General features: G+C 42.0%; 4 protein-coding genes across 7 annotated transcripts; 1 reads left to right on the forward strand and 3 right to left on the reverse strand.

Moving 5' to 3' along the window:
* Positions 1-68: 68 nt before the first annotated feature.
* LOC135500405 (SAP domain-containing ribonucleoprotein-like) lies at positions 69-7,077 on the reverse strand. 3 transcript variants are annotated; one of them, XM_064791859.1, is made up of 10 exons: positions 7,024-7,077; positions 6,216-6,315; positions 5,795-5,854; positions 5,032-5,108; positions 4,563-4,702; positions 4,235-4,325; positions 3,463-3,533; positions 2,776-2,926; positions 2,418-2,498; positions 69-1,926 (listed from the first exon to the last, which is right to left on the reverse strand). In XM_064791859.1, the coding sequence occupies exons 1-10, from the start codon at positions 7,054-7,056 to the stop codon at positions 1,708-1,710; spliced, it is 1,023 nt and encodes a 340-aa protein (XP_064647929.1). In that variant the 5' UTR covers positions 7,057-7,077; the 3' UTR covers positions 69-1,707. The 3 variants fall into 3 exon arrangements, with proteins under 3 accessions (XP_064647929.1, XP_064647931.1, XP_064647932.1); XM_064791861.1 differs by lacking the exon at positions 5,795-5,854; XM_064791862.1 differs by lacking the exon at positions 2,418-2,498.
* Positions 7,078-7,952: 875 nt separating this feature from the next.
* LOC135500404 (mitochondrial protein C2orf69-like) lies at positions 7,953-10,362 on the reverse strand. The gene is made up of 3 exons (XM_064791858.1): positions 10,353-10,362; positions 9,763-10,056; positions 7,953-9,209 (listed from the first exon to the last, which is right to left on the reverse strand). Exons 2-3 carry the CDS (start codon positions 10,051-10,053, stop codon positions 8,379-8,381), a joined length of 1,122 nt encoding a protein of 373 aa, XP_064647928.1. The 5' UTR covers positions 10,054-10,056; positions 10,353-10,362; the 3' UTR covers positions 7,953-8,378.
* Positions 10,363-11,729: 1,367 nt separating this feature from the next.
* LOC135500573 (uncharacterized) lies at positions 11,730-15,835 on the forward strand. Of its 2 annotated transcripts, none has more exons than XM_064792113.1 (7): positions 11,730-11,806; positions 12,694-12,834; positions 13,278-13,413; positions 13,894-14,063; positions 14,289-14,585; positions 15,095-15,235; positions 15,532-15,835. In XM_064792113.1, the coding sequence occupies exons 1-7, from the start codon at positions 11,755-11,757 to the stop codon at positions 15,735-15,737; spliced, it is 1,143 nt and encodes a 380-aa protein (XP_064648183.1). In that variant the 5' UTR covers positions 11,730-11,754; the 3' UTR covers positions 15,738-15,835. The 2 variants fall into 2 exon arrangements, with proteins under 2 accessions (XP_064648183.1, XP_064648182.1); XM_064792112.1 differs by lacking the exon at positions 12,694-12,834 and adding an exon at positions 12,875-13,105.
* Positions 15,836-16,280: 445 nt separating this feature from the next.
* Positions 16,281-22,809, reverse strand: LOC135500519 (uncharacterized). Its single transcript, XM_064792041.1, has 5 exons — positions 22,353-22,809; positions 18,634-18,854; positions 18,227-18,252; positions 17,554-17,720; positions 16,281-17,075 (listed from the first exon to the last, which is right to left on the reverse strand). The coding sequence occupies exons 1-5, from the start codon at positions 22,371-22,373 to the stop codon at positions 16,989-16,991; spliced, it is 522 nt and encodes a 173-aa protein (XP_064648111.1). The 5' UTR covers positions 22,374-22,809; the 3' UTR covers positions 16,281-16,988.
* Between the last annotated feature and the right edge of the window lie 183 nt (positions 22,810-22,992).

Raw genomic sequence — 22,992 nt, forward strand, 5'->3', positions numbered from 1 at the left:
CTGTGAATTTTCTGCAAACAAGGAAGATGAAAAAAAACAGGTGGCAAATTGAAGGGGAAAAAACACTGTTTTACAGAGTACCTAAATTTTTTTATTGAAAACATTGTAGTTAAAAATGGACAGAAGAAACCCATTTAACATTAATTTAGGGGGCCATTCATGTAGTATGTATGCAGAATGTTTCCTATTTTTCAGTACTGCCTCCCCCTATGCGTACGTACCCTCAAGGCCAGATCTGAGACTACCAAATGCACGTATCCGCAAAATGATGGTCAATCGATACTGGTGTACGTAGTCATTGGCACTGTTGATGTCTTCCCGCTGCATGATAGAACACAATGAAGCGTGCTTTTGAACAGATTTCATGTCAAATGGACCCAAGATTTCCAAGAACTAGGCAGCAAATGCCTCAAATCTGGACAATCCCCACTAAACTATGCATTATACATTCGTAATTTATGTCGAAATGAAATGAAACATGAAAATATGCAATGTACTTATTTCTGGCAGTTACTAAAATGTGTTGTCACTGGTCAACAACTACACACATCCTATCAAAAACTATATAAGGCAAACTTATACTCTATTTTCATTGATCTAAGACTAGTTGTTTAACTACTAGAAAATCGAAATAAAGGCCAATTCGGAACTGACCATCAGACAAACTGGTGTCTTCAATACATTGTCTAACCAAATTGACAGTGATAAATGGCATCAATGACCACATGCATTATATTCAGCTGAATTTGTATATTCAGAACTGGTTTTATATCAGTGAAACTTGAGTATATTTTTGATCTCATACACGACACTATTTACATGTACAAATACTGTACACATGTACAACTACATTGTAATGTACAGGAATCACCATCGAATGGTTAAAATGCAGAAAATACATTCTTCACAATGAATCATTCAAACTCCCAGAATATACTCAGGTGACCTGCTCAAAAAAGTAGGCATTAATAGGATCAAAGACAGATATTGAGTTATTAGAATGGCCTGGTTTTGCATGAAATTACCTTTGAAATGATAATGACTATTGTCAATTCCTGGTCATGACGTACTTGCAACTGGATCTTGTGCTTAGTCATTACCCATGACAATTCCTTGTACAAATACCTACGTGTGTATTCAAATTTCCAATGCTGGAGCGGTTGTAGGCAGATTAAACTGGTTGGACAGGATGTACAGATTTGTTTGAGGTAAGTTTGAAGAAAATGCATTAGGGCCTAGCAATCGTGAAAACTAGAGCGCTATGCAATATTTCTTGACATCTTAGAGCATCAATTTTGGCCTTTTATCTCCCTTGTTTTCACAAGCGATAAGCACCGACTTTTACCAGAGCAGGTCACATGATTACCGGTATGTCAACACCGCAATAAAGCAATGATTTCAAGGTGAAATCATTCCGTACACTTCCGATATGTTTGAATGACTCTGAAAAATAATTGTCCTTGATATCCCATACTAATATCAGTGACAAAATGAAGCCAAATACTGTAAACCCCATTATTTGCAAAAACATCCTTTTCAGATTTTGCTTCCACTCACTTCTGCAAATGGGTGCATTTTTAAGTGATAAAGCCATAAGTTAAACATCACGTCCTTTAAGTTTGCAATCGTACCCCCTGTTGCAAAAAAGTTCGCAGAAATAAAAGACGTTTACAGCATTTTGACATTATATTCATTTTTCTAAAAAGTTTATACAGATGATCCGAATCTTTCCTCCCGTTTTCGTTTCTTTTCGTCAACATTACCGTTAGCGCCACCACTGGATGTTGAAGTAATCTTGCCGAACCGCTCCGCACGTCGTTTGCGCTTCTCGTCCATTTCGCTACTTGTTGCTGCCGCGGAGACCGATGATGCTGTCAGTGCACCAAATCGTTTCAGACGTTCTTTTTGACGCTCGGAATCTTCCAGCTGAAAAGACATGCAGTTGCGTCACACATCATGCAAGGTTCCTATTGTACCAAAATTGTCCTCGGGTTTTATTCCAAAATATTTTGCGATTCATAAGGGAAGTGCGAGAAAATGCCTTGTATCCGAATGAATACGGCATCATTCGCACAGAAAGCCTAAATTAAAAATTTGGAACACACACAGGGCTAGATTTTGTATTTGAGACCCCCCCCCCCCAACCCCCTCTGTCTAACATATAAGGAACAACAATACAGTAGAACCTCCCTTAGCAGACACCTCTCCGTTAAAGACCCCTCTCTATAAAGGACACTAGTTTTGGTCCCAAATTGGTAGTTTCCATTCAGTTAGACCTCTCAAATCAGAACACCTCTCCAGTGAGGATAGCACTTTTCAGTCCCGAGGGGTGTCCTTAATAGAGAGGTTCTACAGTATAAGGAACAACAATATCTAGGACACAACGAGAAGACCTGAAGCACAGTATCTTCACTTACCCGCTGTACTTTTTTAGAAAATGCACTATCAGCAGAGCCAAATCTATCCTGTCTTTTTAAAAGTTTTTCAGTTTCTTCAAGCTGCAAGAAAACGCCAACACAAAATCAAGTGTTTGATTTTTTCAAGGCAGGAGGAGCTGCTCAATTCAAGGCAGAATTTAATGGGTCACCATAAATGATCCATTCATCGAACAAAACCGAAAATTTTGATTCCTCTTTTATTTCATGGTCAGCAATGTCTAAATATTTCCAATGCACTTCTCTCTTGAATAAAAACAAAGATGTCGGTTTTTGCATTTGAACTCTTCACTTTATACTGATAATGGCAGAGTAGTCACCCCATTTTCTGAGACCTTACCTTGCTCATGCTAGGAGACACTGAGCTGCCGAACCGCTCTGCCCTCTCCTTCAGTCTTTTGATATCTGTTGGTTTGACACTTGTCCCAATGGGGACTGCTTCTGTTGTGCTAGAAACCGCTTCACTGCTGGTGCTGCCTGTGCTGCCAAATCTGAAAGGAGGATATAAGGCTTGTTAACTTGTACACACACCTTTGCCTAAGACTTGTCAACTTGTACACACACCTTTGCCTAAGACTTGTTAACTTGTACACATCATTGCCTAAGACTTGTCAACTTGTACACACACCTTTGCCTAAGACTTGTTAACTTCTACACACACCTTTGCCTAAGACTTGTCAACTTGTACACACACCTTTGCCTAAGACTTGTTAACTTGTACACATCATTGCCTAAGACTTGTCAACTTGTACACACACCTTTGCCTAAGACTTGTCAACTTGTACACACACCTTTGCCTAAGACTTGTCAACTTGTACACATCATTGCCTAAGACTTGTCAACTTGTACACACACAGTTGCCTAATATAATTTAATATAAGACTTGTCGACTTGTTAACATCATTGCCTATCAAGACTTGCAAATTTGTACACACCATTGCCTATCACTACGACCAGATATCCATTACGACGAAACACCAAAAGGAAGAAGAGTAATTCATCATGTAATAATTATTGTAAGACCAACCTTTCTTCTCTTGTCTTCTTCTTGACATCTTCGGACACGACACCAAATTTCTTCGCCCGAATTGCCAATCGCTGAAATGAGGGTGTAGACTTGAGTGATTCAATTCAAATATGACAACTTATGATGATACTCTGATACCGGTTCATAAGAAAGCAGGAACGGACTGAAACGAACCAAAACGGGCCGGATCAGAGTTAAAATTTGCCAAATGGAGCTTCTAGTGGTTTTAAATGGCAACTATTGGCAAGATAGGGCCCCTGAATTATAAATGATGTTCATATAATGAAGATCAGACTTCTTTTCCATCGTGATATTGATGATATTGCCTGATTTGGTCGAGGCCGATTCCAGTAGCAGACAGCGCTTATACTGCACAAGAACTGATGACGTCACTTCAGCTCTGTGTGAAAGTAAATTTAGTCCTCATTAAATATTTAGGGGCTATCATGGAAAAGAAGTCTGATCTTCATTATAAGAACATAATTTATAATTCAGGGGCCCTATCTTGCCTATAGACGCCATTTAAAACCACTAGAAGCTCCGTTTCGGCAAATTTTAACTCCGTTCCGGCCCGTTTTGGTTCGTTTCGGTCCGTTCCTGCTTTCTTACGCACCCCTCTGATACCAACCCATCAACTGATTTAGCCTAGTCTGATAGTGAAAGCAGGTAGGTATATCATATGATTTCAAGTGTGCCCTTAAGTGATATAGAATGCGACAAGGCTGTCAGAGTGGCCATCAGTGAGTTAGAAAGTGACCTTTGCTATTCTTACCTCAGAGGCTGTTAGTGTGGCCTTTAGTGATTTCACTTTCGCATCACCATGATCTTTGTCAGGACTGACTTGATCCTCTCCATGTAGTACCCTGAAACAAAACTTAAACAGTTATCATGAGCATCCAGTTACTCTGTGTTTTAAAAATATTTTGCATTGAAGCACTTTGCAAAAGAAATGAAAATGCTTGCCACTTTTGAAACACTGACAACCAGACTATTAGTTACTTTTTGTTGCACTTCGCAGCAATTATAATCTCACATCACAGCAACAAAAATCGCTTGTTTGCACCACATCTAGATATCAGTAAAATAGTCATTTGACTTACGAGGCTGGTTCCTTCTTGCTCTCTTTATCATCGAGAATCGTTTCGACGGTAGTTGTGCCAATTCCAAGGGCATCTTCAAGTTTATCATCCAGAAGAGTATCAGGGGGGTTGCCAGTATCCAAAGGGAGAGCCTCATCATCCTGAAATCAGAATGAATAATTAGTTTGTCTGAACATGAACATCCTTGGCCCAGTTGTTCAAATCTCCGCTCTCTGATAACAGTGGTTTGGCAGCTGTTAACAACCTTTGGTTTAGCTGCCGCTAATGTCACTGCTAAGTTAGTGGAAACTCAAGAGCTCCGCCATGGAGTCCTACCAAGTCAAGTCGCGGGTCACTAATACTTAGCGGTCGCTAAACTAACCAGGCTTTGAATAACCGGCCCCTGGCGAATCAATTCCTCTGGATCCTCAGCACCCAACTTGAACAAAAACAGAAGAGGAACAACAAGTAGAAGAATTAAAGCACCCACCTTAAGAATTTCATCATCAACGTTTTCCTCCAAGTCATCGTCACCACCAAGTTCCAGATCAGGCTCATTGGGTTCACCTGAAATATTAAGATGAATTTTTAATATGATAGTATGTAATTGTTTGACAAGAATGAAAATTAAACTCTCATTAAAGTTAAAAGCTCATTTACCTCCTGGTATCTTGTGGAAGAAACTCCAACAAACTGATATCTATGTTAAATGTGTTACCAAAAGCCATTTATAAGCTGAAGCCTGAATTTGTAGCATTGCATATTCTTGCAAATCGTCTGATACTTTAAGCCACTTCTGCATTTTACTGACCAGTTACAGACCCAAAAAAAGATGGGGAGTATACAATAGTCATTGTAGTATGGGTTAGAAATAATTTTACATTTCTTACCAAAACCTACATTGCGACCACAGTTGTGAAATAAAAATGCAACAGACAATAACTAAGAAAATTTCAGAGAACACGCAAGAGAACAGATGATCGAAGAGTTACCATAACACGTGGTGACTTTGGCCAAATGTGGGGTCAAATTTTTTCCACACTACAGCTTGAACCATACATGTCACAAACTTCTATTTCAACCAAACCACAGTACAAAAGATGTTGATACTAGGTATCTTAATGCATTAGAATTATCATAGTTTCACCCAAATAAGAATTTGGGAGGTCAATTTATTTCACCGCTTTTTATGCAATTAAAAGAAAGGCAAAACCATTTTAACCCTCAATTAAACAAGTATCATTCATATTCACCAATGGTAGAGCTGTTACTAGTGTCTGTCAATATGTCATCGTTGTAATTGTCAGCTGTTTCTGTGGAAGCAAAAAAATTACTGAACTCTGTTGCCAAGAAAAAATTATTTTATTACAATCCTAAGCTAACTTTTATTTTTAAAACCTGGAATGGCAGAGTAGAGGAGTTTGGCTGGTCACAGTACATCATTCCATTCAACTCAATATTTTAGAATGTGGAACTCGGAGTGGGGTTAGTCAATTTGGGGGTGGAATGGTCAGTCGAGTAAGGCTCTCTATCAGTATCAGTTCCGTATTGTCTGTTTCTGTCAGTGTTTTGACATTGCACTATAGGTTGCCTTGTGACCTTGCATGCCTCATCAGTCGTAGTCTTTACAAGTTGACCTGCAACCCTTGCATGCCTCGTCTCTCTGTGTCTTACCATTGATTTCCATGTGTTCTTTGAGGCGTGCAATCAGTTCACTTTTGTTTCCAGAGACGGTAAGACCACGGTCCTTGAGCTCCTTCTTCAGGTCATTCAACTGTAAAACAAATGTGGGACTTGTAATTTCTCCTCTTTTCACTTCAGGTAAGCAGTTCTAGACAATATAGCTTGACTTTGCCAACTGTGTGGGGTCATCCTATGCTATTTACATTGCATGCACAATGCCCTGGAGCACGATACACAGTTATTCTGGCACAATGATGTGATCGCACTCTTGTCTCGATCTTCAAGAGACCCTAGTCCCTAGCAATACTAGTACACTCACTGACTCAGAACACGTCAGAAGGCCTAAGCCAACTATGGTCAATGCCATAGTCCCTGTGAGTGTGAGCCTTTGTTCAATGTTCTAGGTGAAACACACGACTGGTCTTCGCCCAAACAATTAGCTTCCACATGTTCTACGCAAAGGTGGTGTTTAACGTTACATCTAGGATTCTTCATGTATCATATCACCCTGCATACTGTGCATATCGTTCCATGTACATGTACGCCAGGCCTAGGGCATGTACTTAAGCCTATACATAGTGTACACATCGTAGTACATTCGTAGTGTATTTTATACACAAACAAAAATGAGACCGGTCAGGAGCTCTTAATAAACACAATTAAATCCGCCACATAGGATCACACTGCTCATTGATTTAACATCTGCATGATCACAAAGACATGTGCTTTCAATATTCAATTACAAAACGGGGAATTACTACCAATATCGAGGAGAAAATTTGGAAAAAAGTAGACAAACCTTCATTTTTGAGAAATTCATGGTGGCGGCCATTGTGCTGGATTCCTACCTTCATGGCTTCGCAGGCAGAGGAGAGCGGATTGTGAAAAAATCGTCTGCTAACGATATACAATGTTGCATTTTTGTCCGAATATAAGTGTCTCCTCTAATTCTCAAGCTTACTACGCGAACGTTCCTTATGGGATGATAACATGAATGAAAAAAGTGAAAAGGCATGGCCTGAAGTAGAGAAGGCAGACAGCATCAGGCAGTACAAACAGCTCTTTTCAACAAAGGACAAAATCACAACTTACTCAGAGGGAAGAAATGACTGCATTATTCTGGCCTCAACTCTAATCATGGTCTTACAACTGTACACTGTTCTCCACTCTTGTTACTCTAAGGTTGGACTTAACAGGAATGAAACGTTGAAAGATGTACATTTAAGCTTCATACCGTTACATCCAAACTTATTGGCCCAATCTTATTTGCAGGCCAGTGTCATCACTCTCGTCCCAACTTACGGCAGTTTTAGCCTCATCTGAACAGCTGCACACAGAGCAGGATTCAAGTCTTTGGGAAGAAAATGAGGATTCCAGCCTATTCTCTGCAGAAGCAACAGGTCTAAATCTAAGAAAAGCTAGTTAAGTCTCAAATCCAGTGTAGAGGTCTGTCTCAACTAGGGACAACATGAATCCTGTCTCAACTTGGCCGGGAACATCAGTTACTAGAGAAGTCTGCAGAAGACAATTTCTGCATCAACTTAGTACAAGTCTTACTTTCAGTCACATTTCTGTGAGATAGGATTTCAATTACAAGTCCATCTTGTGAAGATAATTACAACAACCTGCTGGGAATGCTGATCTCAAAAGACAAACGACTAAATGAAGAAAAAGTTGTTCAATTTGATTTTTGATATCAATATATTTCATCAAACATGATGTAAGACTATGGCATACATTACACTGAAACATGTAAATATGTTTATAGATGAACCCCACAGGGGCCAAATGGAAGATTTTGCACATTGCATGCACAAGAACACCAGACTGTAAAGACAGTGCACAACCTACATTGAACTGAATGTGTCGGCAGAAACAGCATAGTAACAGGATAGTACCTTATTTATGACAATCCGAAACTGAAGCAAGTTCATCACAAAGAACTTTACAATCATAACTGAATTACCAATGGTTTAACATGTCATGGATGTATAATCATCGTATCATTTTTGTGAGCCAAAATCACAAGCCCCAGTCTCCCAAAATAAATGTAACCATAACCCAGTCCCATAGCTTTTCAATTAAAGTGCACAATAACATTTCTTAAATGAAAAACACTATTATATACAAGACTGATACCATAATGGTGATGTCTCAGAAATTTGTAAGAACATTGAAATGATTACATAGACTTCTTTCTTCCTCGTCAAAATGGACAACCTCAGTAACTTTCACGCCCATCTTTTGTAACCTATCGACAAACTTCCTCTCCTCTTTGCCAATCCAGACTCGCATCTCATCTCTGATTTGATACGGCGTAACGTGGACAAACACGTTCAAATTTAGACCAATCAGATTCTTCAAAACAAACAGATGGACGATCCAAGTATTTGAACCACCCGAATGACCCCCATCTAACCAGTATAAGGAATGAATTTTCTCGACCAAGTCTTTCAGTTCAGGTTCCTCCTTGGCATTCTCAAGTTCGTAAATAAATTGATTCAGGACAATGCAACCTTTACTGAAGGCAGATAGTATTAGGGGTTTTTCCAAAGAACACTCAACTGAGATTGAATTTTGACCATTACTGACAGCACAGACTCCCTTACTTAGTTCGCCATTTTGTTCCCCAAGTCCCGACTCCTTTTGATGATCACTTGAATATTTTTTCTCGAGATCAACACTTCCATTGTCACAGTCACTGGAACATTTACCTGGGAGTCTAGCCATGGATATTGCATTGTGTAACAGTGCATTCAAATGTTTAAAACCACCATGGTCACTGTTGTGAGTCGGTGCCCCAAAGTCATTTGACTCAACAAAGTTTTGATAAACACTGAACGTTTTTAAATGCATCCGTGACGGTTTGACAACCCATACATGAGACTTTGGAAATCTCTTGTGAAGCAATTGAGCAGTAGATTCTAAGTTCCATTCTTTATAGCGATGGTTGTCTCGATGATTCATCATGTTTTCCTTGTAATCCTAGAAGTATGAACAGAAAAATATTTGCAATATTGTTAACATGACCAGGGTTACATTGAGCATCCCATTTTTATCTTCACAGAGTAACTTTACAATGATTATCATAGAGAATTAAAAACTAGTGATGAAGATCTTTTGCAATTAGATTGGCTTTAGTTTAGATACTTATATTGCAAGATGCACAATATGCAGTGTCAAAAGTATTGAAAACTATTAGATTAATTCCCAACCACAATGACAGATGTAGGGGGCAACTAAAGCTAACAGAACTCCCTTCACCTTATAATATGACCTTATGTCGATGACAATTACATTAATACTTGTCAGGGACAGTGATTTTCATCTCAAATAAGTTGTTTCAGGAAATTTAACCCCTGGAATCAGGACACCTTGATTTAGAATAGATTAGAACAGCATTTGCCAGTCCCAAGGGTGTCTTAAGAATGTCATCATTTTATGGACAATAATGGCATAACCTCCCTATTTAAGGACACCTCTCTATTACAGACGTTAATGTCCAGTCCCAGTCCCATGGGACTGTACTTATAATCACCTGCACGTCTCCTCCAAAGAAGACAACGTTGCTCTCAGCAGCTGAAGACAGTCCACAGAATATAACATCATTTACTTTCTCCCCATCACCAACGATCCCTATCAATCTTCGGCAGACTGCTTTGTCTTTCCCAGGCCGAATGCTCCGTTCAACTCTGATATCAAAAGCCTCACTAGAAACTCCAGCCGACATCACTGAAGCACAAAACATGGGAATGACTGTCACTGTCAACGTTCTCAAGGCAACAATTGTACCAAGCAGACTCCTGCCAAATTTCACAATGCAACTCATTGACTGAAATTGCAAGACGTATGGATGCTATCGATTGCCTGAAATGACTCTCACTCTGGCTAGCACATCACCATGACATCACGTCACATCACTATTATTAATTACACTGCCAAGCTTGATCAGAGAATTCTTACAAAGCAGGCTAAGCAGCTTGCTTAGTCTTGTCAAATTGTTTTGTTTCACTTTACTATCTTTAATCTTGTAAGACTTGTTTAGCATGTGGATGATGATGTTATCATATCCAATCTACTCTACTGCAGACTGCAGCACACAAGCATTCAATGATGTTGTTAACTCACTAACTGCTTACAAATCCATCCAGTAGATACGTTTTTCTTCACTTTTTGAGAATGATATTAGTAAGTATGTGTGTAGAAAGTATTTCTCTAATTTTCTAACTTAACTATTTTGCACCTATCGGCCAAAGTGTCGTGAAATATCAACTTGATTAGTAAATTTCAAAAACAAAATTACTGAAAAGTTTGCAATAATAACCCAAACCATGTCCACGTTGTGTGAGTCGTTCGAAGTAAACTTGGTACTCCCTTGACCCGATAATAGCCGATACGCCTCCCCTTTTTTCCTGGGGGTCTCCCCAAAGCATAGATGTTCCTCGTCTCTACGTTTGTAAGTGAGTAAAATTATGCCAGGTTGGTGATGAAGGCTAAATTTCGGTAGGGGTAGGATAGGGTGACGGCATGTAAATTTGTTTTCACCCATCCTGATGATGATGATGACGTACGGGATATGACTTTTGAACACCCACTTTCCAGGTTTTCCCGATAGTGGCGCCACTGTCTAATCGTGACCGGGCGCCACTATCGGGAAAACCGTGCAAGTTGGTGTACAAAAGTCATAACCTCTCAAAACTGAGCCTGGGGCAATTATTCATTGTACTGTAAGAATAAATATAATCCTACGCCATAATGGGTGATTCTGACACCTGAGTAAACTGGTATATTGGTACAGAAACGTGGCACAGCCGAGCAATTTTGTCAGAAAAAAATTCCAACTGGTCTGACCTGGTTGAATTGAGGGATGGTAGTTCTTATTTCATGTCGTCTTCTTTTAAAGCATAAAGCAACAAACATAAAGGTCTCTTTAAGAATTACGTTATTGGGCGTTTTTCTTCAGATAATCATTTATTGTTAAAGTAAAGTTAAGTTTGTGGTCAAATATAGTAGAGGTTATCATCCGACTTCATACATTACGCACCCAGGTCTCTCCTGAAACAATTCAGCAGAACTCGGATGAGCTGCCGGCTCAATTCTACACTCCGGATGCAGCGGTATTGGCCACGTGAATATAATGACGACATCGGGGGCCTAATTCGATTCGCGCAACAGCCCGCTCGGAGCATTTTTTGACCGGCAGGTATCCATTTATACATGCAGTGTAGAGTTGAACGTAGTGAATCTTACCATCACTAGAACACAGGGCCATTATATTTTGGTTTACGAGTATTCCAACTGCGTTACATTGAGACACAAAACGCGTAGTTTTGAAAAAAGCTTAGCATGAAATGTGACACTCGCCATTAAGATAAAACTATTAATTGAATATCTAATAACGCATGATACCCGCGGCACGATCAGCCATCCTCCACTCCGAACCGTCCCCGCCCGCCGCTCCCTGCCCAAGTCGACTATAAAACATTGGGCTCCCATTTCACCAGGGACAGATGTCAGAAGGAGTTCAGCCATGGACAAGTTGATTGTACTTTGTCTCGCCCTCGTGGCCATAGGCTTAGCAGGTAAGCAGAATTTTAACGCTGGATTCTTTTAGTCTAGACTCCTGACCGCACTCTCGCTATCAACCCGAAAAGCTAAGGCAATTTTTCTTGTCCTGTGTTCGCAGATTTGAGGAAGCGTTGGTTCAGGCGTGCCACTTTGGTTTGGCGCCAACCAGGATTGTACATACACATGGCTCCTGGCTTGGCCACGGACGTATAATCTTCGTAAATTTTCGTACAATTTGTTGAATTTGAAGGACATGTATATTCTTTCAGTTCATCTATAGGCTAGATGCTTATCAAATTCTTGCTGGGTGTCGACACGGTGTGGTCACTCTTCCAGTCGTTATGGTTGCCGTTCTGTGCGACCCAAATGTCTGGGCCCAATGTCTTACATGACTGACTGGCAACAGGGTCGTGCACACGGGACCATCTAGAACGACCCGGATCGTTCTAGATTGAACCGCCGTGTAAACGCGCACGATTGTGATCTGGTCTGATCTGGTCCATGATTCAGAACGAGTCTGTTGTCATTCATGACGTCGTGAGCAAAGTCATCTGGTTTTGGTTGCTACCGGCCCTATATCTCCGGAGCGCGGCTCGACCCCCGGGGCCACCCATTTCGTTACTCTGGGCTGAGATGTTTAAAACCACGTTGGCTTTAACGGCGCCCTATAAAATCTCAACATGAAAATTCTGATGGTATTAACTAAAAGAGATGGTTACTTAACGTACCGTGACTTTTGTGCTTTTGAACAACCGGGCCCTGAAATATAAGGTGGCTGGACGAGGCCCCGTCAACTGCTTCCGCAGTGCACAGAGCGGAAGGTATCGGGCCGTGTTCCACGATCGTAAATCTGCTGTGTTAAGCGATGAAGTAACCACAGTTTTTTGCTGTCTCTTTGAAGATGCTGGCCTATTTGGGGGTCACCAGAACCGGCTCGAAGCGATGCGAAATATGTTACGCCATCATCGCAAGCACATGAGAAAATGGAAACAGCATGCGCTGGACGATATGATGAGAACCCATCCATTTAAGAGCAAAATAGGTAAGCCTTAAATTACCACCTGATATTGTTTCTTTTCAAGATGCGCATTTGCCTATGGCTGGCCGTCGCCATCATCGCCATCATCGCCATCATCGCCATGGCGGACCACCTCACGGCGGACCACTTCATCCCGGACCTCCTCACGGTGGACCACTTCACGGTGGACCCCATCTAGGTGGACCTCATGATCACCTGCAATATCACGGAATGGTGCACATGAACCATTTCATCAACCACATGATGAGGATGAATCCAGTGATGGTTAACAGGGGTAAGTCCTCGCATTGTAGATCAGTGCAGGTATAGTTCGCCACCGACAGTCGCACCTCTGGTGAATTCACTTTTCACACGAAAGGTTTTCGAGACAAAAATAAGTCGGTATCAAAAGTGGGTGTTACTTCGCCCCGTTAGTTCGTTTATTCCATATTACTCCATCATTCCAGCTTTAAGCCGGGTGCAATGCGCACTGACGCCAACCTCATTTCCCAAAGACGGGTCCGAACAACAGAGGACCCTTTGGCCTTCTTTCTTTGCCAATGTGCAGTCCAAGGAGGCGTGCGAAATGTTGTGCTATGCCGAGTGAGTCACATCTTCTTTTCTCCATCTGCAATGACGAGATTCTGATGGTTGCCCTTGTCACCACAAGCCGACCAGTCCGTGGGACAGTAATCAGTATCTCTGGAAAAGTACGGTAGCACTTCATTTTCCGATGGATTATGTCAAGAATTAATAAAGACGAGTTTTTATCGATTCCTGGTTATGTCTATTGCAGACCAGACGCACGCCTCGCCTCTAATTCATGAAAGATCTTTGAAATTGTTCATGAAATTTTGAGACAACTATACGACAACACTATATAGTCCCTGTGATCGTGCATACCATGTATCCTCAGTTTCAGGGTTTTTTTCACTCCTACGTCATAACACATGTAAAATATGAAATAAGAGAGTGGAGTATACTGATAACCACTGGCATAAGAACATGGCAATAAAGTTACCTGCCACAAAACGCCCTTATAGGTAAAAGGAGACGCTGACAAACCAACTGCCTTGTTTTCAGGCCATGGGGTTGTGGTGCCTACGTAGTTGCAGAAGTAATGGGTGGCCCGACCCCATGCATTCTCTTCAAGAGGAGCAGAGCAAGCGAAATGGGAGCAACCGCTGAGCTGCCAGAGGAGATGAAGAGCAACGCCACCTATCATGAAATGAGATGCAAGGGAAAATTCATGAGTAAGTACATGATGCATAATCAGAAACCGTGATCAGAAAGACGGATACGGTGACTGGTATTTTGATATCAATATCATCATCACCGTCAACTGTATTTATTCTCTATGTCCATATCTTATCATAGGTTATCCTCCTGCTTTTTTTTCGTGAAGTTTCGTCGCCCGTAGGCTAGTTCTAATGGTATCTCATTTCTGATCTCATTCTTTCTTATCATTTAATTTGTAGATAACGAAATGCTTTTCAAGCTCGGGAAACAATTCCTAATTCGCAGCATGCCCTTGATGCTGGCCCATGTCGACCCACTCCTGAAAGGCATCAATGAGCGCTTGGGACTCGCCGAGCCCGAAATGCCAGACAGCGCAACGAATCCTTTCGCCAAGCCAAAGACTGGTACGCCAGAAAGCCACGGGTACCCACAACCATCCCCAAGTCCTTCGCCAGAGACTTACGGCAGACAGGGAGGTTATCACCGTCGTCATCATCGTAACTTTCATCACCAACCAGCAAACGGATTTGGACCATGTAAGACGCATTAGCGAGTTTTTGCAAACCCCCAAAACGCCAACGCAAACGTCTATCCCACTATTCGACATCGTTGCAGCACGTCTGGCAATGGGAGAGGCGTGGTTGTCGTTTGCGTTTCGGGAGCTTTGCGAAAACTCTCCACTGTCGCGAAGGGCAGAATAACAACCGTAATCTCGGTTCATTCGGCAACCTTCGCATGTCCTAATTCATTGTCGGAAACTTTGACTCCACCTTCTGTGGGCTGAGATCAGATGGCGGAAGATGCCCTCCACTATCCTTACTTTGCAAGCACACAGAAATGGTAGTCATGGTGAAAGTGGAACCGTTTTTACTTCAGATTCGAATGCCGCTGGATCAAATATTCGACACCCAATTCAAGTACCACGCCCAAAATGTCACTTTAAGATTGATGGGAATAATGTAAAATCCCTGGTGGTCACGATGTGATGGATCGTTAGATAGTGTTGACGATGTCGATGTTATAACCAAGTCCATTTTTCTTGCAGCGCCTGCACCAGGTCGCAAGTCAGTCGATGGCAATGATAGCGAAGCAAGTGTCGGCCATCCCGAGCATGCGATGGAGGACGCACCCGTAAAAATAGAAGGGTCCGACCCTAATGAGCACCCAACGTTGAACAGAAATTTAGGTACCGGTACATCAATTGTGATCCATTTTAGGTAGTCATGAGCTACATTGGTGCCCCAATACTGCGCCAAAGATATCAGGTTATTTGTACACTAACCATCTCATATGGGAATCTATCAGCTGTTCAAATGACGAAAACCGTTGCCATGGTGAACATGGCAATATTGATCGACGTCACCTACATGGTTTTGCGACGGTGGTAATGAGAACTAGCTTCGATTCGAGCTTACTGGGAGTCTGTTCTGGTTGGTCGGGCGGCCGGGCACCTCCACTTAGTAATCTCCTCTGCCATTTCAGAACCCCGTGAGTTTGTTGAACAGGACAGCATCGACGCCCCAGAGAAGCCCAAGGTCGGACCTAATGGAGAGGCAGAGGAAGGCCAGGGTGGGAAGCGAGAACAAGAAGTCGACCCAGATATAGCTGCAGATAGGCGGCGCCGTCTTAGGAAGTCCCATCACACGATGGAACATGACACGATGGAACATGACACAGACGCATTTTAGACACACAAATTTTGAGATATTGTAAGGTTGGGTTTTTTTTAACAAAAATATGTATTAATTACTTATTTTTGTTAACAAATAAACATAAGAGAATTCAACTCAAGTCTCGCTTTCTTTTGTAATGATGTTGCTGATTTGCCTTGCCGTAACCCTAAAGGGACAACTTGGCTTGCCACCATAAATGTTTTGTATTACACTATATAAATGTTGATATCTGATAATGGTTTTCGCCAGTGTTATGAGGCAGTTTCGGACAGGCTTGTGAATTTCAGGCAGTATTATTTACGATTACTTCCCGTTACATTGCATTGTTTATTGCAGTGCCATGATTTTTCAGTTTTCTTGTTTGGCGAAGTTGCACGGCTCTGCTGGAAGCGATTTTTGTTTGAAAAACCAACATATCTCATCCACCAGCAAAATGCCGTTTCTGCACGGCAGGTCAGCGAGGGTTTTTTTACAGGTGAACCTACCTGTGAAAAAAAACCTCGCGGCCGGTCAGGCGTCGAACGAGTAAAAACAACACGAACAAAAATGATATACATGTACGTGTACATTTTTATTGTTAGTATGTGTACATGTACATGCAATAACGTTATTGATATTTCAAACTCTGTCCCCAAGATGAATGACTTCGATATTCTATGTCTCTGCTTGAGAAACTGAAACATAGATGTAGCCGAAAAACTTTTTTTAATGACATGAAACTTAATTTTGATACTACATTTACATACGTGTATTTATGAAACTTTCGCCCGTTTCTATAATCATCCCTAAGCCCGTTTAAAATAACCCATTTGTTGAGACTCTGGACGCAGTGGTATTTCGTTGCAGTACGCTCTCTGCCGACGAAGGTCCGCGCAGTTAGCGCTGATTTGAGCGTCGACTGGCTAGACTTTCGTCATCCTATTCATACTGTGCTGGGTATAAAGGGGCGAGGTCGGTTCACTACGTCCGGAGTGTACGACTGGCAAGCCAAACGACGTTGCATTGGTGTCGTCGCTTCCCTTAAGTGAAATGATGAAGAAGTTCGACTGCCTGAGGAGTCTGACTGTTAATCGGTCTTTGGCGCGAATTAGCCGTAACCGCATGCCAACAGCATCTTTTCACGTGAAGGACTTTATCAATTACATATCGCTACTGGACGGTGTGTATTTGTTGACAACAACAACAACAACAATGGAGAATAATGGCCACAACATTGATGTGTCATCCAGTTTCCATGACAATTAGACCTGTATCCACTTGCGCGCCTCAGATCGTCAACATGTCCAATACTTCGGCAGCGGACGGACGCTTCATAGGGTCGGCGTTGGTGCACTTTCTCACAACCTCTCGAAGCTAAAATGAATGGAAGATTGATTAATAGCACCTGCACTCCGCAGTGGTTCTCATGGTACTGGGTGACGTGATGGGTACAATAACCGTAATCAGTGGCTCGTGACAGTGCATGTCCCTATCCGGCAGGTATGCCGACCAATAATGGACCGGCGTTGGGCGTCGGTAATCCTTCCTCCACGGAAGGAGACTTGAAGATTTACGCACACCGCCAACAAATCGGTATGCCATTCATTCTACTTTTACAGTCACCGGGATCAACAGCCTACTAAGCTCTGTTAAAATCCTCGATGGTGCCCGGTTTGGATTTGAAGGAACATGGGTTGTACCATACATTAATACCGCAAATGGGATTTTCCTTTCACAAATTACGACATCTTCAGATTATGTTTTTTTCCACTAACACGTTTGCTATACCGAGAGGCTGTGAATAAAAACCACGAGGATAATAGGACCATGAGTTATACGAGGATGAACTTACGACGGCGAGGATCTTTTCGTCTTCGTCCTCGTTTACCAGTTCCATGTTGGACTCGTTCTCTGATCGAATCTTCAACGAACTTAGGTCCGCCACCCCAGAACCCGATAATACCGAGGACGAAATTTCAGTCGAGACGACGTCAGTGGTGAACGCTGGGTTGTCCATTTCTGTAACGAGGAAAGGGAACGCAATCATGACATAGGCTCGATTCCTCAGGAGGACTTCCCACTGTGTACGGCTCCAGCGGGTACATCTACAACATGTATGATTGGTTGGATCAATCATAATATCGTCAAAACTCGCCAAACGCACCTGGCTATTACTCTATGCATTAGCTTAGGTTGCCACGCCCGAAAAATGCTGCAGTAGAGTGGGGTTGTGAGGTCAGAGGAGTATCATCCAACAATACATGAATGATTGTTGTGAATCTAAACGAAGCATTTTACATGAGAAAAAAGACACGCCACGCAGCAGCTGGTCGCATCAATTTGCTGTCTGCCCCGTGGCCTACGTATAATAAACACCCCGGACGCACTCCCTCTCCGTAGATGAACATATAGGATTACGAAGAATCGGGCTGGTTCGCGTCACGAGCCAAACGTAAATACCTTCAGCGACAGAACAAACGCATCTTTAGAAGAAAGAAAAACAAGTGGAAATGAAATGGACTCACCTAAAGATGTCTGTTGCTCTTTGCCGCTGCAATGAAAACAAGAAACGAGACAGTGCTGTCTATGAAAAGAAATCATGGTCGCCTGATTCCACGAAATCGTTTTCCGCTGCTTCATCCCACCAATCGCGCAAGCGGGTAATTTGAATGATCGAACACCCACTTGAACGAAGTTTTCCCGCGGCGGCGACAACATCGGTCAGCGTCCGTTTACAAAAATCTTGCAGCGAAATAATATGATGTATCGTGATGAGGATGGAGACTACGAGATTGGCCCGGCCTGGGCATATGGGTCGGGTCGTCTATGCGTTGGCGTTTCTCGTCGAGGCCTCTGCGATTACAGCTAACTCGGAACACCAAGTATAATATACCACAAAGAGGCGATGAAAAGATTTTGTACATGATCCTACCTCAAGTTAGTGTCTTCCCCTTGATTCTTCTTGACACGGATTTTCACGGAATCCGTCCTGTTTCGCTTCAGATCTACGACGGCCACGTGGCTTTCTCCAAGATCGATTTCCTCGAGCGCTTCCTCTTGTATTCGGGAGACAGGCGGGTCTGGTAGGCAGGAGAGTTTGTCGAAGTGATTGTCTAATAGGTTGAGGGAGTTGTCCGAGTCGACTTGACGGGCCTGTAAAAGAAAGACGGAGACTGCACATATGGGTCTATATAATGCCCGATTATAGGCCTGTTTTACGTCAACATCATCAAATGTCCAGTCAAATTCAAATTCAAATTCAAATGACCACTGAACTGGGTTGTTGGGGAAACGACAGCACCAATGGGCAACAGAGGCACATCGAACGCAAAGAAAGAAGGAAATCTCATCATTGTGCGGCTAATGCAACAAATCTCCGTTCTTGATGTCGATCATTTATACCGTCGACTTCGAAAATAAAGTCACATTTCCCCATATATCTATCACAACATGAGCGTAAAATAACCATCCAGTCTGGTTTGAAGGAATTCACTGCAGTGGTTATCAGCCAACACAACTAAGCAATGGTACATCCTTGGCCATCCTTACCTTAAATCAATATGCGCTCATATCTGACTGTCACCGCTGAGCACTTCCAATGATGGGAACAACTGTCAATACAATGGGGGCAACATGGAGACGAGCCGTTATCAGATATGTTTAAGGGGGCCGTTTCAAAACTACTAAATGTTCCCTTCTCGCCACCTAAACACGAATACTGCTGTACAAAACTACGTTCAACGTTCATCTCATAACTTAACTAGATTCGACCACCAATATCTGCTACAGTTGCCACCGCAGCAAAACTATTTTGGAATGAAAATAACCCCAAGCGCAGTTGGTTGAAAGCGGAAGTGTCATCAAAGGTCATGACCTATTGCATCAGCGGGCAATTTAGATTTACAAAATACCGCTGGAGCCGAGCAAAGTTTTCCCATATCGGCTACCGCAGCGGGGAAAAGGTCTATAGCATCACAAGGTATTATGTCGTTTGATAGTTTTTTACGCGCAATTTTCATTTTCCTTCTCGTGTTTGGAACGCGGAAAAATCTAAAATTTTGGAATTCGATATCAACTGGAAAACAAGAATATTTTATCTGTCATCTTTTTTGTGATGATAGTTATCGAACAGTAATCGAAATGTAGGATTAGGTGTGACAGAACAATAACTGATTGTTATATTCATTCACTTTACACGACATCGACCCGAAACTAGATGTCGAGTTCATCAAACGTGGCATCATTAACGTATAATCAAGTAATCAATATGAATGATTTTATCATCAATGGTTCGTGCCGTCTCTGTGGCTGGATAATGGCCTTAGGAAAAAATGATAAAAGAAATTTATAGGGCAGGGCGGGTCCTAGCGTTCAGAGCGGCACCCGAGATATTTTTCAGTAATTCGCATTTAAGGTCCCGGTCACACGCACGTGCACGTCACAGCTACAACTTCCAGGGGCCGTTTCAGGAACATTCTCAGACGTAAACCTGTTTTATCTTCGAGCTGTAGAGTAAGGGTGCCATCTAACACGGACGCCTTCTGCACCGACGTTTCTCTGAGTCCGTGACTCTATAGGCTTAAGTTAGAAATGAATGCTTGGGATGCTTTTCGCCAACCTGAACACTGACAATGTACCTTTAGTAGATGTTCAACGAACCTGAAGGCTTTTTAGATTCTGAAGCTTCTTTGGGTTTCCTTCATTTCGCTGAAGCAAGGAGTGCATATTTCGTTTGGTGAAAAAACTTTAAATGTATTTTAACAGACTCAAATATTTCTAAATGCGTACTAGCTTATTTTGCCACAAGCTGGTGTTCTGTTCCTTTAATCGAAGTAGCATCCGATTTTACCACTTTATATCGCCTGAGTCTAATGCGCAAAAGCGGATCGGCAATATCACATCAGCAATTAAAATCAGGCACGGAAAGCTGGTCAATTAATGCAATGACGAGGTTCCTTGATTAATGCCATGATCTTTTGCCATGGTAACCGAATTGTCGAGAATGGAAATGGCATCATAACATTGGGAAACTGTGTAATTTATGTTTATACATTTACTTGAAGAGGGAGAACGACTCGATCACAACACAATGGCGTCAACAGAGAACGACTCGGTCATCACAGCCCAATGTCATAACCAGATATAGCGCTGTGCACATGAGTGGTAGACTCCCGGGGCAGTCCATTGCATCATCCTAACTGAATCTCCTTATGGGCTAGGGTGAGGGACGATGCCGGTCCACTGCGTCCGGAGTGTTATTGAGTGGCTCCTCCTGAGACCAGACAGAATGCCTCATGATCAAGTGACATCATATAGCGAATAAATTATAAGCGCACACATTATATATTATAACCAGCCATACTCTTTTTCTCTTTGAAAGTCCTCAGATACAACCTGAGTGACAGTTTTGGTGTAAAGCGCTTTGAGACAGTCCCATGCAGGTCACAGCGAAATCGCGAACATTGTCATTTCATCGATGTTCATGTATATAGCCCGAAGCCGCAAAAACAAAACGACATAATACGAACCGGAAATTAACCAGGGAGATTCTTATGATGCTGCAGTGGTCAACCGAGCTCAGTGATGTGTGCGAGGGAGGAGCATATGTAATTGACTCTGATATTAGAGGATGGAAACGCATGACTTCGGGCCGGGGACCAATGAGGAGCCAGCATCCCTATCCTAGTCGCGGACCAATACGGAGCTGGCAGAAATTCAACAAGATTGCCAAATTTTCTGTGCCGTAGAAATAAGTATCCATTGGTTACGACGTGGTAATCTTGGTTACTTATCAATGCGGCCTGCATGCTTACCGCTGTGTTAATTCAACGTCCTCAAAATTTAAGAATTATTCAGTGATTGGATTGTTGAGAGCATCAACAGGTGGACCAGATCAATACAAAGCCATAAGCGAATATTGAAGAAATGTATTGACATTGGTGACATCGGTGACTGGGCCAATATTGCAAGTGTTTTCTCAATGCACAGAGATAATGAGAAACTGATGCAGACGCGATCAATGGCGTGACAATAAAGCGGATGACGTTGTCATGGTAATATAATATCAACAGTTTGTGCAAAAATGGTAAGCAAACTTATGCGGGACTCGGTTTTAAAGAAATGATGATGAGTAACTTAATTGGTGAATTAGCACTCAGTTAAAGAAATGATGAAAACTTTGGTAGCACTAAGTTTTCACGAAATATTGGTAACACTAGTTTTTTTTAAGTAACGATGATGAGTAACAACACTAAGTTTTTAAGAAATGATGTTACCTTCATGTTAGTAGCACTATGATTTTAAAATGATGATGGGTAAACTTTGGCAACACTAAGTTTTTAAGAAATGATGATTAATAAACTTTGGTAGCAATAATATGTTTTTAAGAAATAATGATGAGTAAATTTTCGCAGCACTAAGTTTTTAGGAAATGATGATGAGTAAACTTTTGTACCACTAGGTTTATTTCAAGAATAATGATGACGAGCCGATGATATACTACTGCCATAAGAATCGAAATGGACCAACTTAAGTAGGCCTACCGTTTTCATAAGATGTATACAGATGAAGAATATGACTGTAACCCCTTGATGCGGTACGAAATTTGACAGTAAAATCTAACAAACACAAAGTAAGGGGCCACCAACTTACCATTTTCTCCAAAGACCCCATCAGTTCCGTCGGTTAAGTATACGTAAATGTATATCTGTGTTTATGTGTATCTGCCTCGGTTGTTGTCAAAGCTGTCGATGAAAAGACGATATGCTTTCTCCGGCGGCGTTTCTATTGGAAATGCGCGGTGATTGGGTCCCGGGATGCCGAGGCCAGGCATTGATAGACGAAATCGCAAGTTTTCCACCAGATGTCACCAGAGCGTTAGCTCTTCCATTAACATACCATAAACAAACAAAGAACAACCACATTCGTATTATTCAGCCCAAATTCAGCACTACAACGTTTGTAGGACTATATTGTTCAGGATCCAGTTGCTCAAACGGCGTTAGAAGCAAACGCCAGCGTTAGCCCTACTAATCTCCTTTCGTTAATGTCCTTCACTACAAAAGCCAACGTACCGTACTGCTAACGCCAACTGACTGGACCAAGAACTTTGGTGACATCTTTTGTGGCCTAGTGAGCCCCCCCCCCCCCTCGAAATATATCTCCAATTCGCCACGATAAACTCTGAATTCACCATGGTGATGAAATTTCACTTAGGTGAATTCGATTGACCATGAATTCAGCCTACCATGGTAAACACTATTTTAAGTCCCATGGTGATGGTTTGCTATGA

This window comes from Lineus longissimus, chromosome 16 (genome assembly GCF_910592395.1).
Source record: "Lineus longissimus chromosome 16, tnLinLong1.2, whole genome shotgun sequence".
Taxonomy (NCBI): Eukaryota; Metazoa; Nemertea; class Pilidiophora; order Heteronemertea; family Lineidae; genus Lineus; species Lineus longissimus.

Bases quoted from the DNA above. Each gene is read 5' to 3' on its own strand.
- LOC135500573 (XM_064792112.1), top strand. From the start codon at position 11,755: ATGGACAAGTTGATTGTACTTTGTCTCGCCCTCGTGGCCATAGGCTTA. The intron at 13,106-13,277 runs GTAAGTCCTCGC...CCATCATTCCAG, and splicing joins TCCAGTGATGGTTAACAGGG to CTTTAAGCCGGGTGCAATGC. The intron at 14,064-14,288 runs GTAAGTACATGA...TTTAATTTGTAG, and splicing joins ATGCAAGGGAAAATTCATGA to ATAACGAAATGCTTTTCAAG.
- LOC135500519 (XM_064792041.1), bottom strand. From the start codon at position 22,373: ATGGGGTCTTTGGAGAAAATG. The intron at 17,721-18,226 runs GTGAGTCCATTT...TCCTCGTTACAG, and splicing joins AGAGCAACAGACATCTTTAG to AAATGGACAACCCAGCGTTC. The intron at 17,076-17,553 runs GTAAGTTCATCC...CATTCATTTTAG, and splicing joins ACGAAAAGATCCTCGCCGTC to CTTCGAGAGGTTGTGAGAAA.
- LOC135500405 (XM_064791859.1), bottom strand. From the start codon at position 7,056: ATGGCCGCCACCATGAATTTCTCAAAAATGAAG. The intron at 4,703-5,031 runs GTGGGTGCTTTA...TTCTGATTTCAG, and splicing joins TTGATGATGAAATTCTTAAG to GATGATGAGGCTCTCCCTTT. The intron at 4,326-4,562 runs GTAAGTCAAATG...GTTTTGTTTCAG, and splicing joins AGCAAGAAGGAACCAGCCTC to GGTACTACATGGAGAGGATC.
- LOC135500404 (XM_064791858.1), bottom strand. From the start codon at position 10,053: ATGAGTTGCATTGTGAAATTTGGCAGGAGTCTGCTTGGTACAATTGTT. The intron at 9,210-9,762 runs GTGATTATAAGT...TCATACTTCTAG, and splicing joins TCTTTGGAGGAGACGTGCAG to GATTACAAGGAAAACATGAT.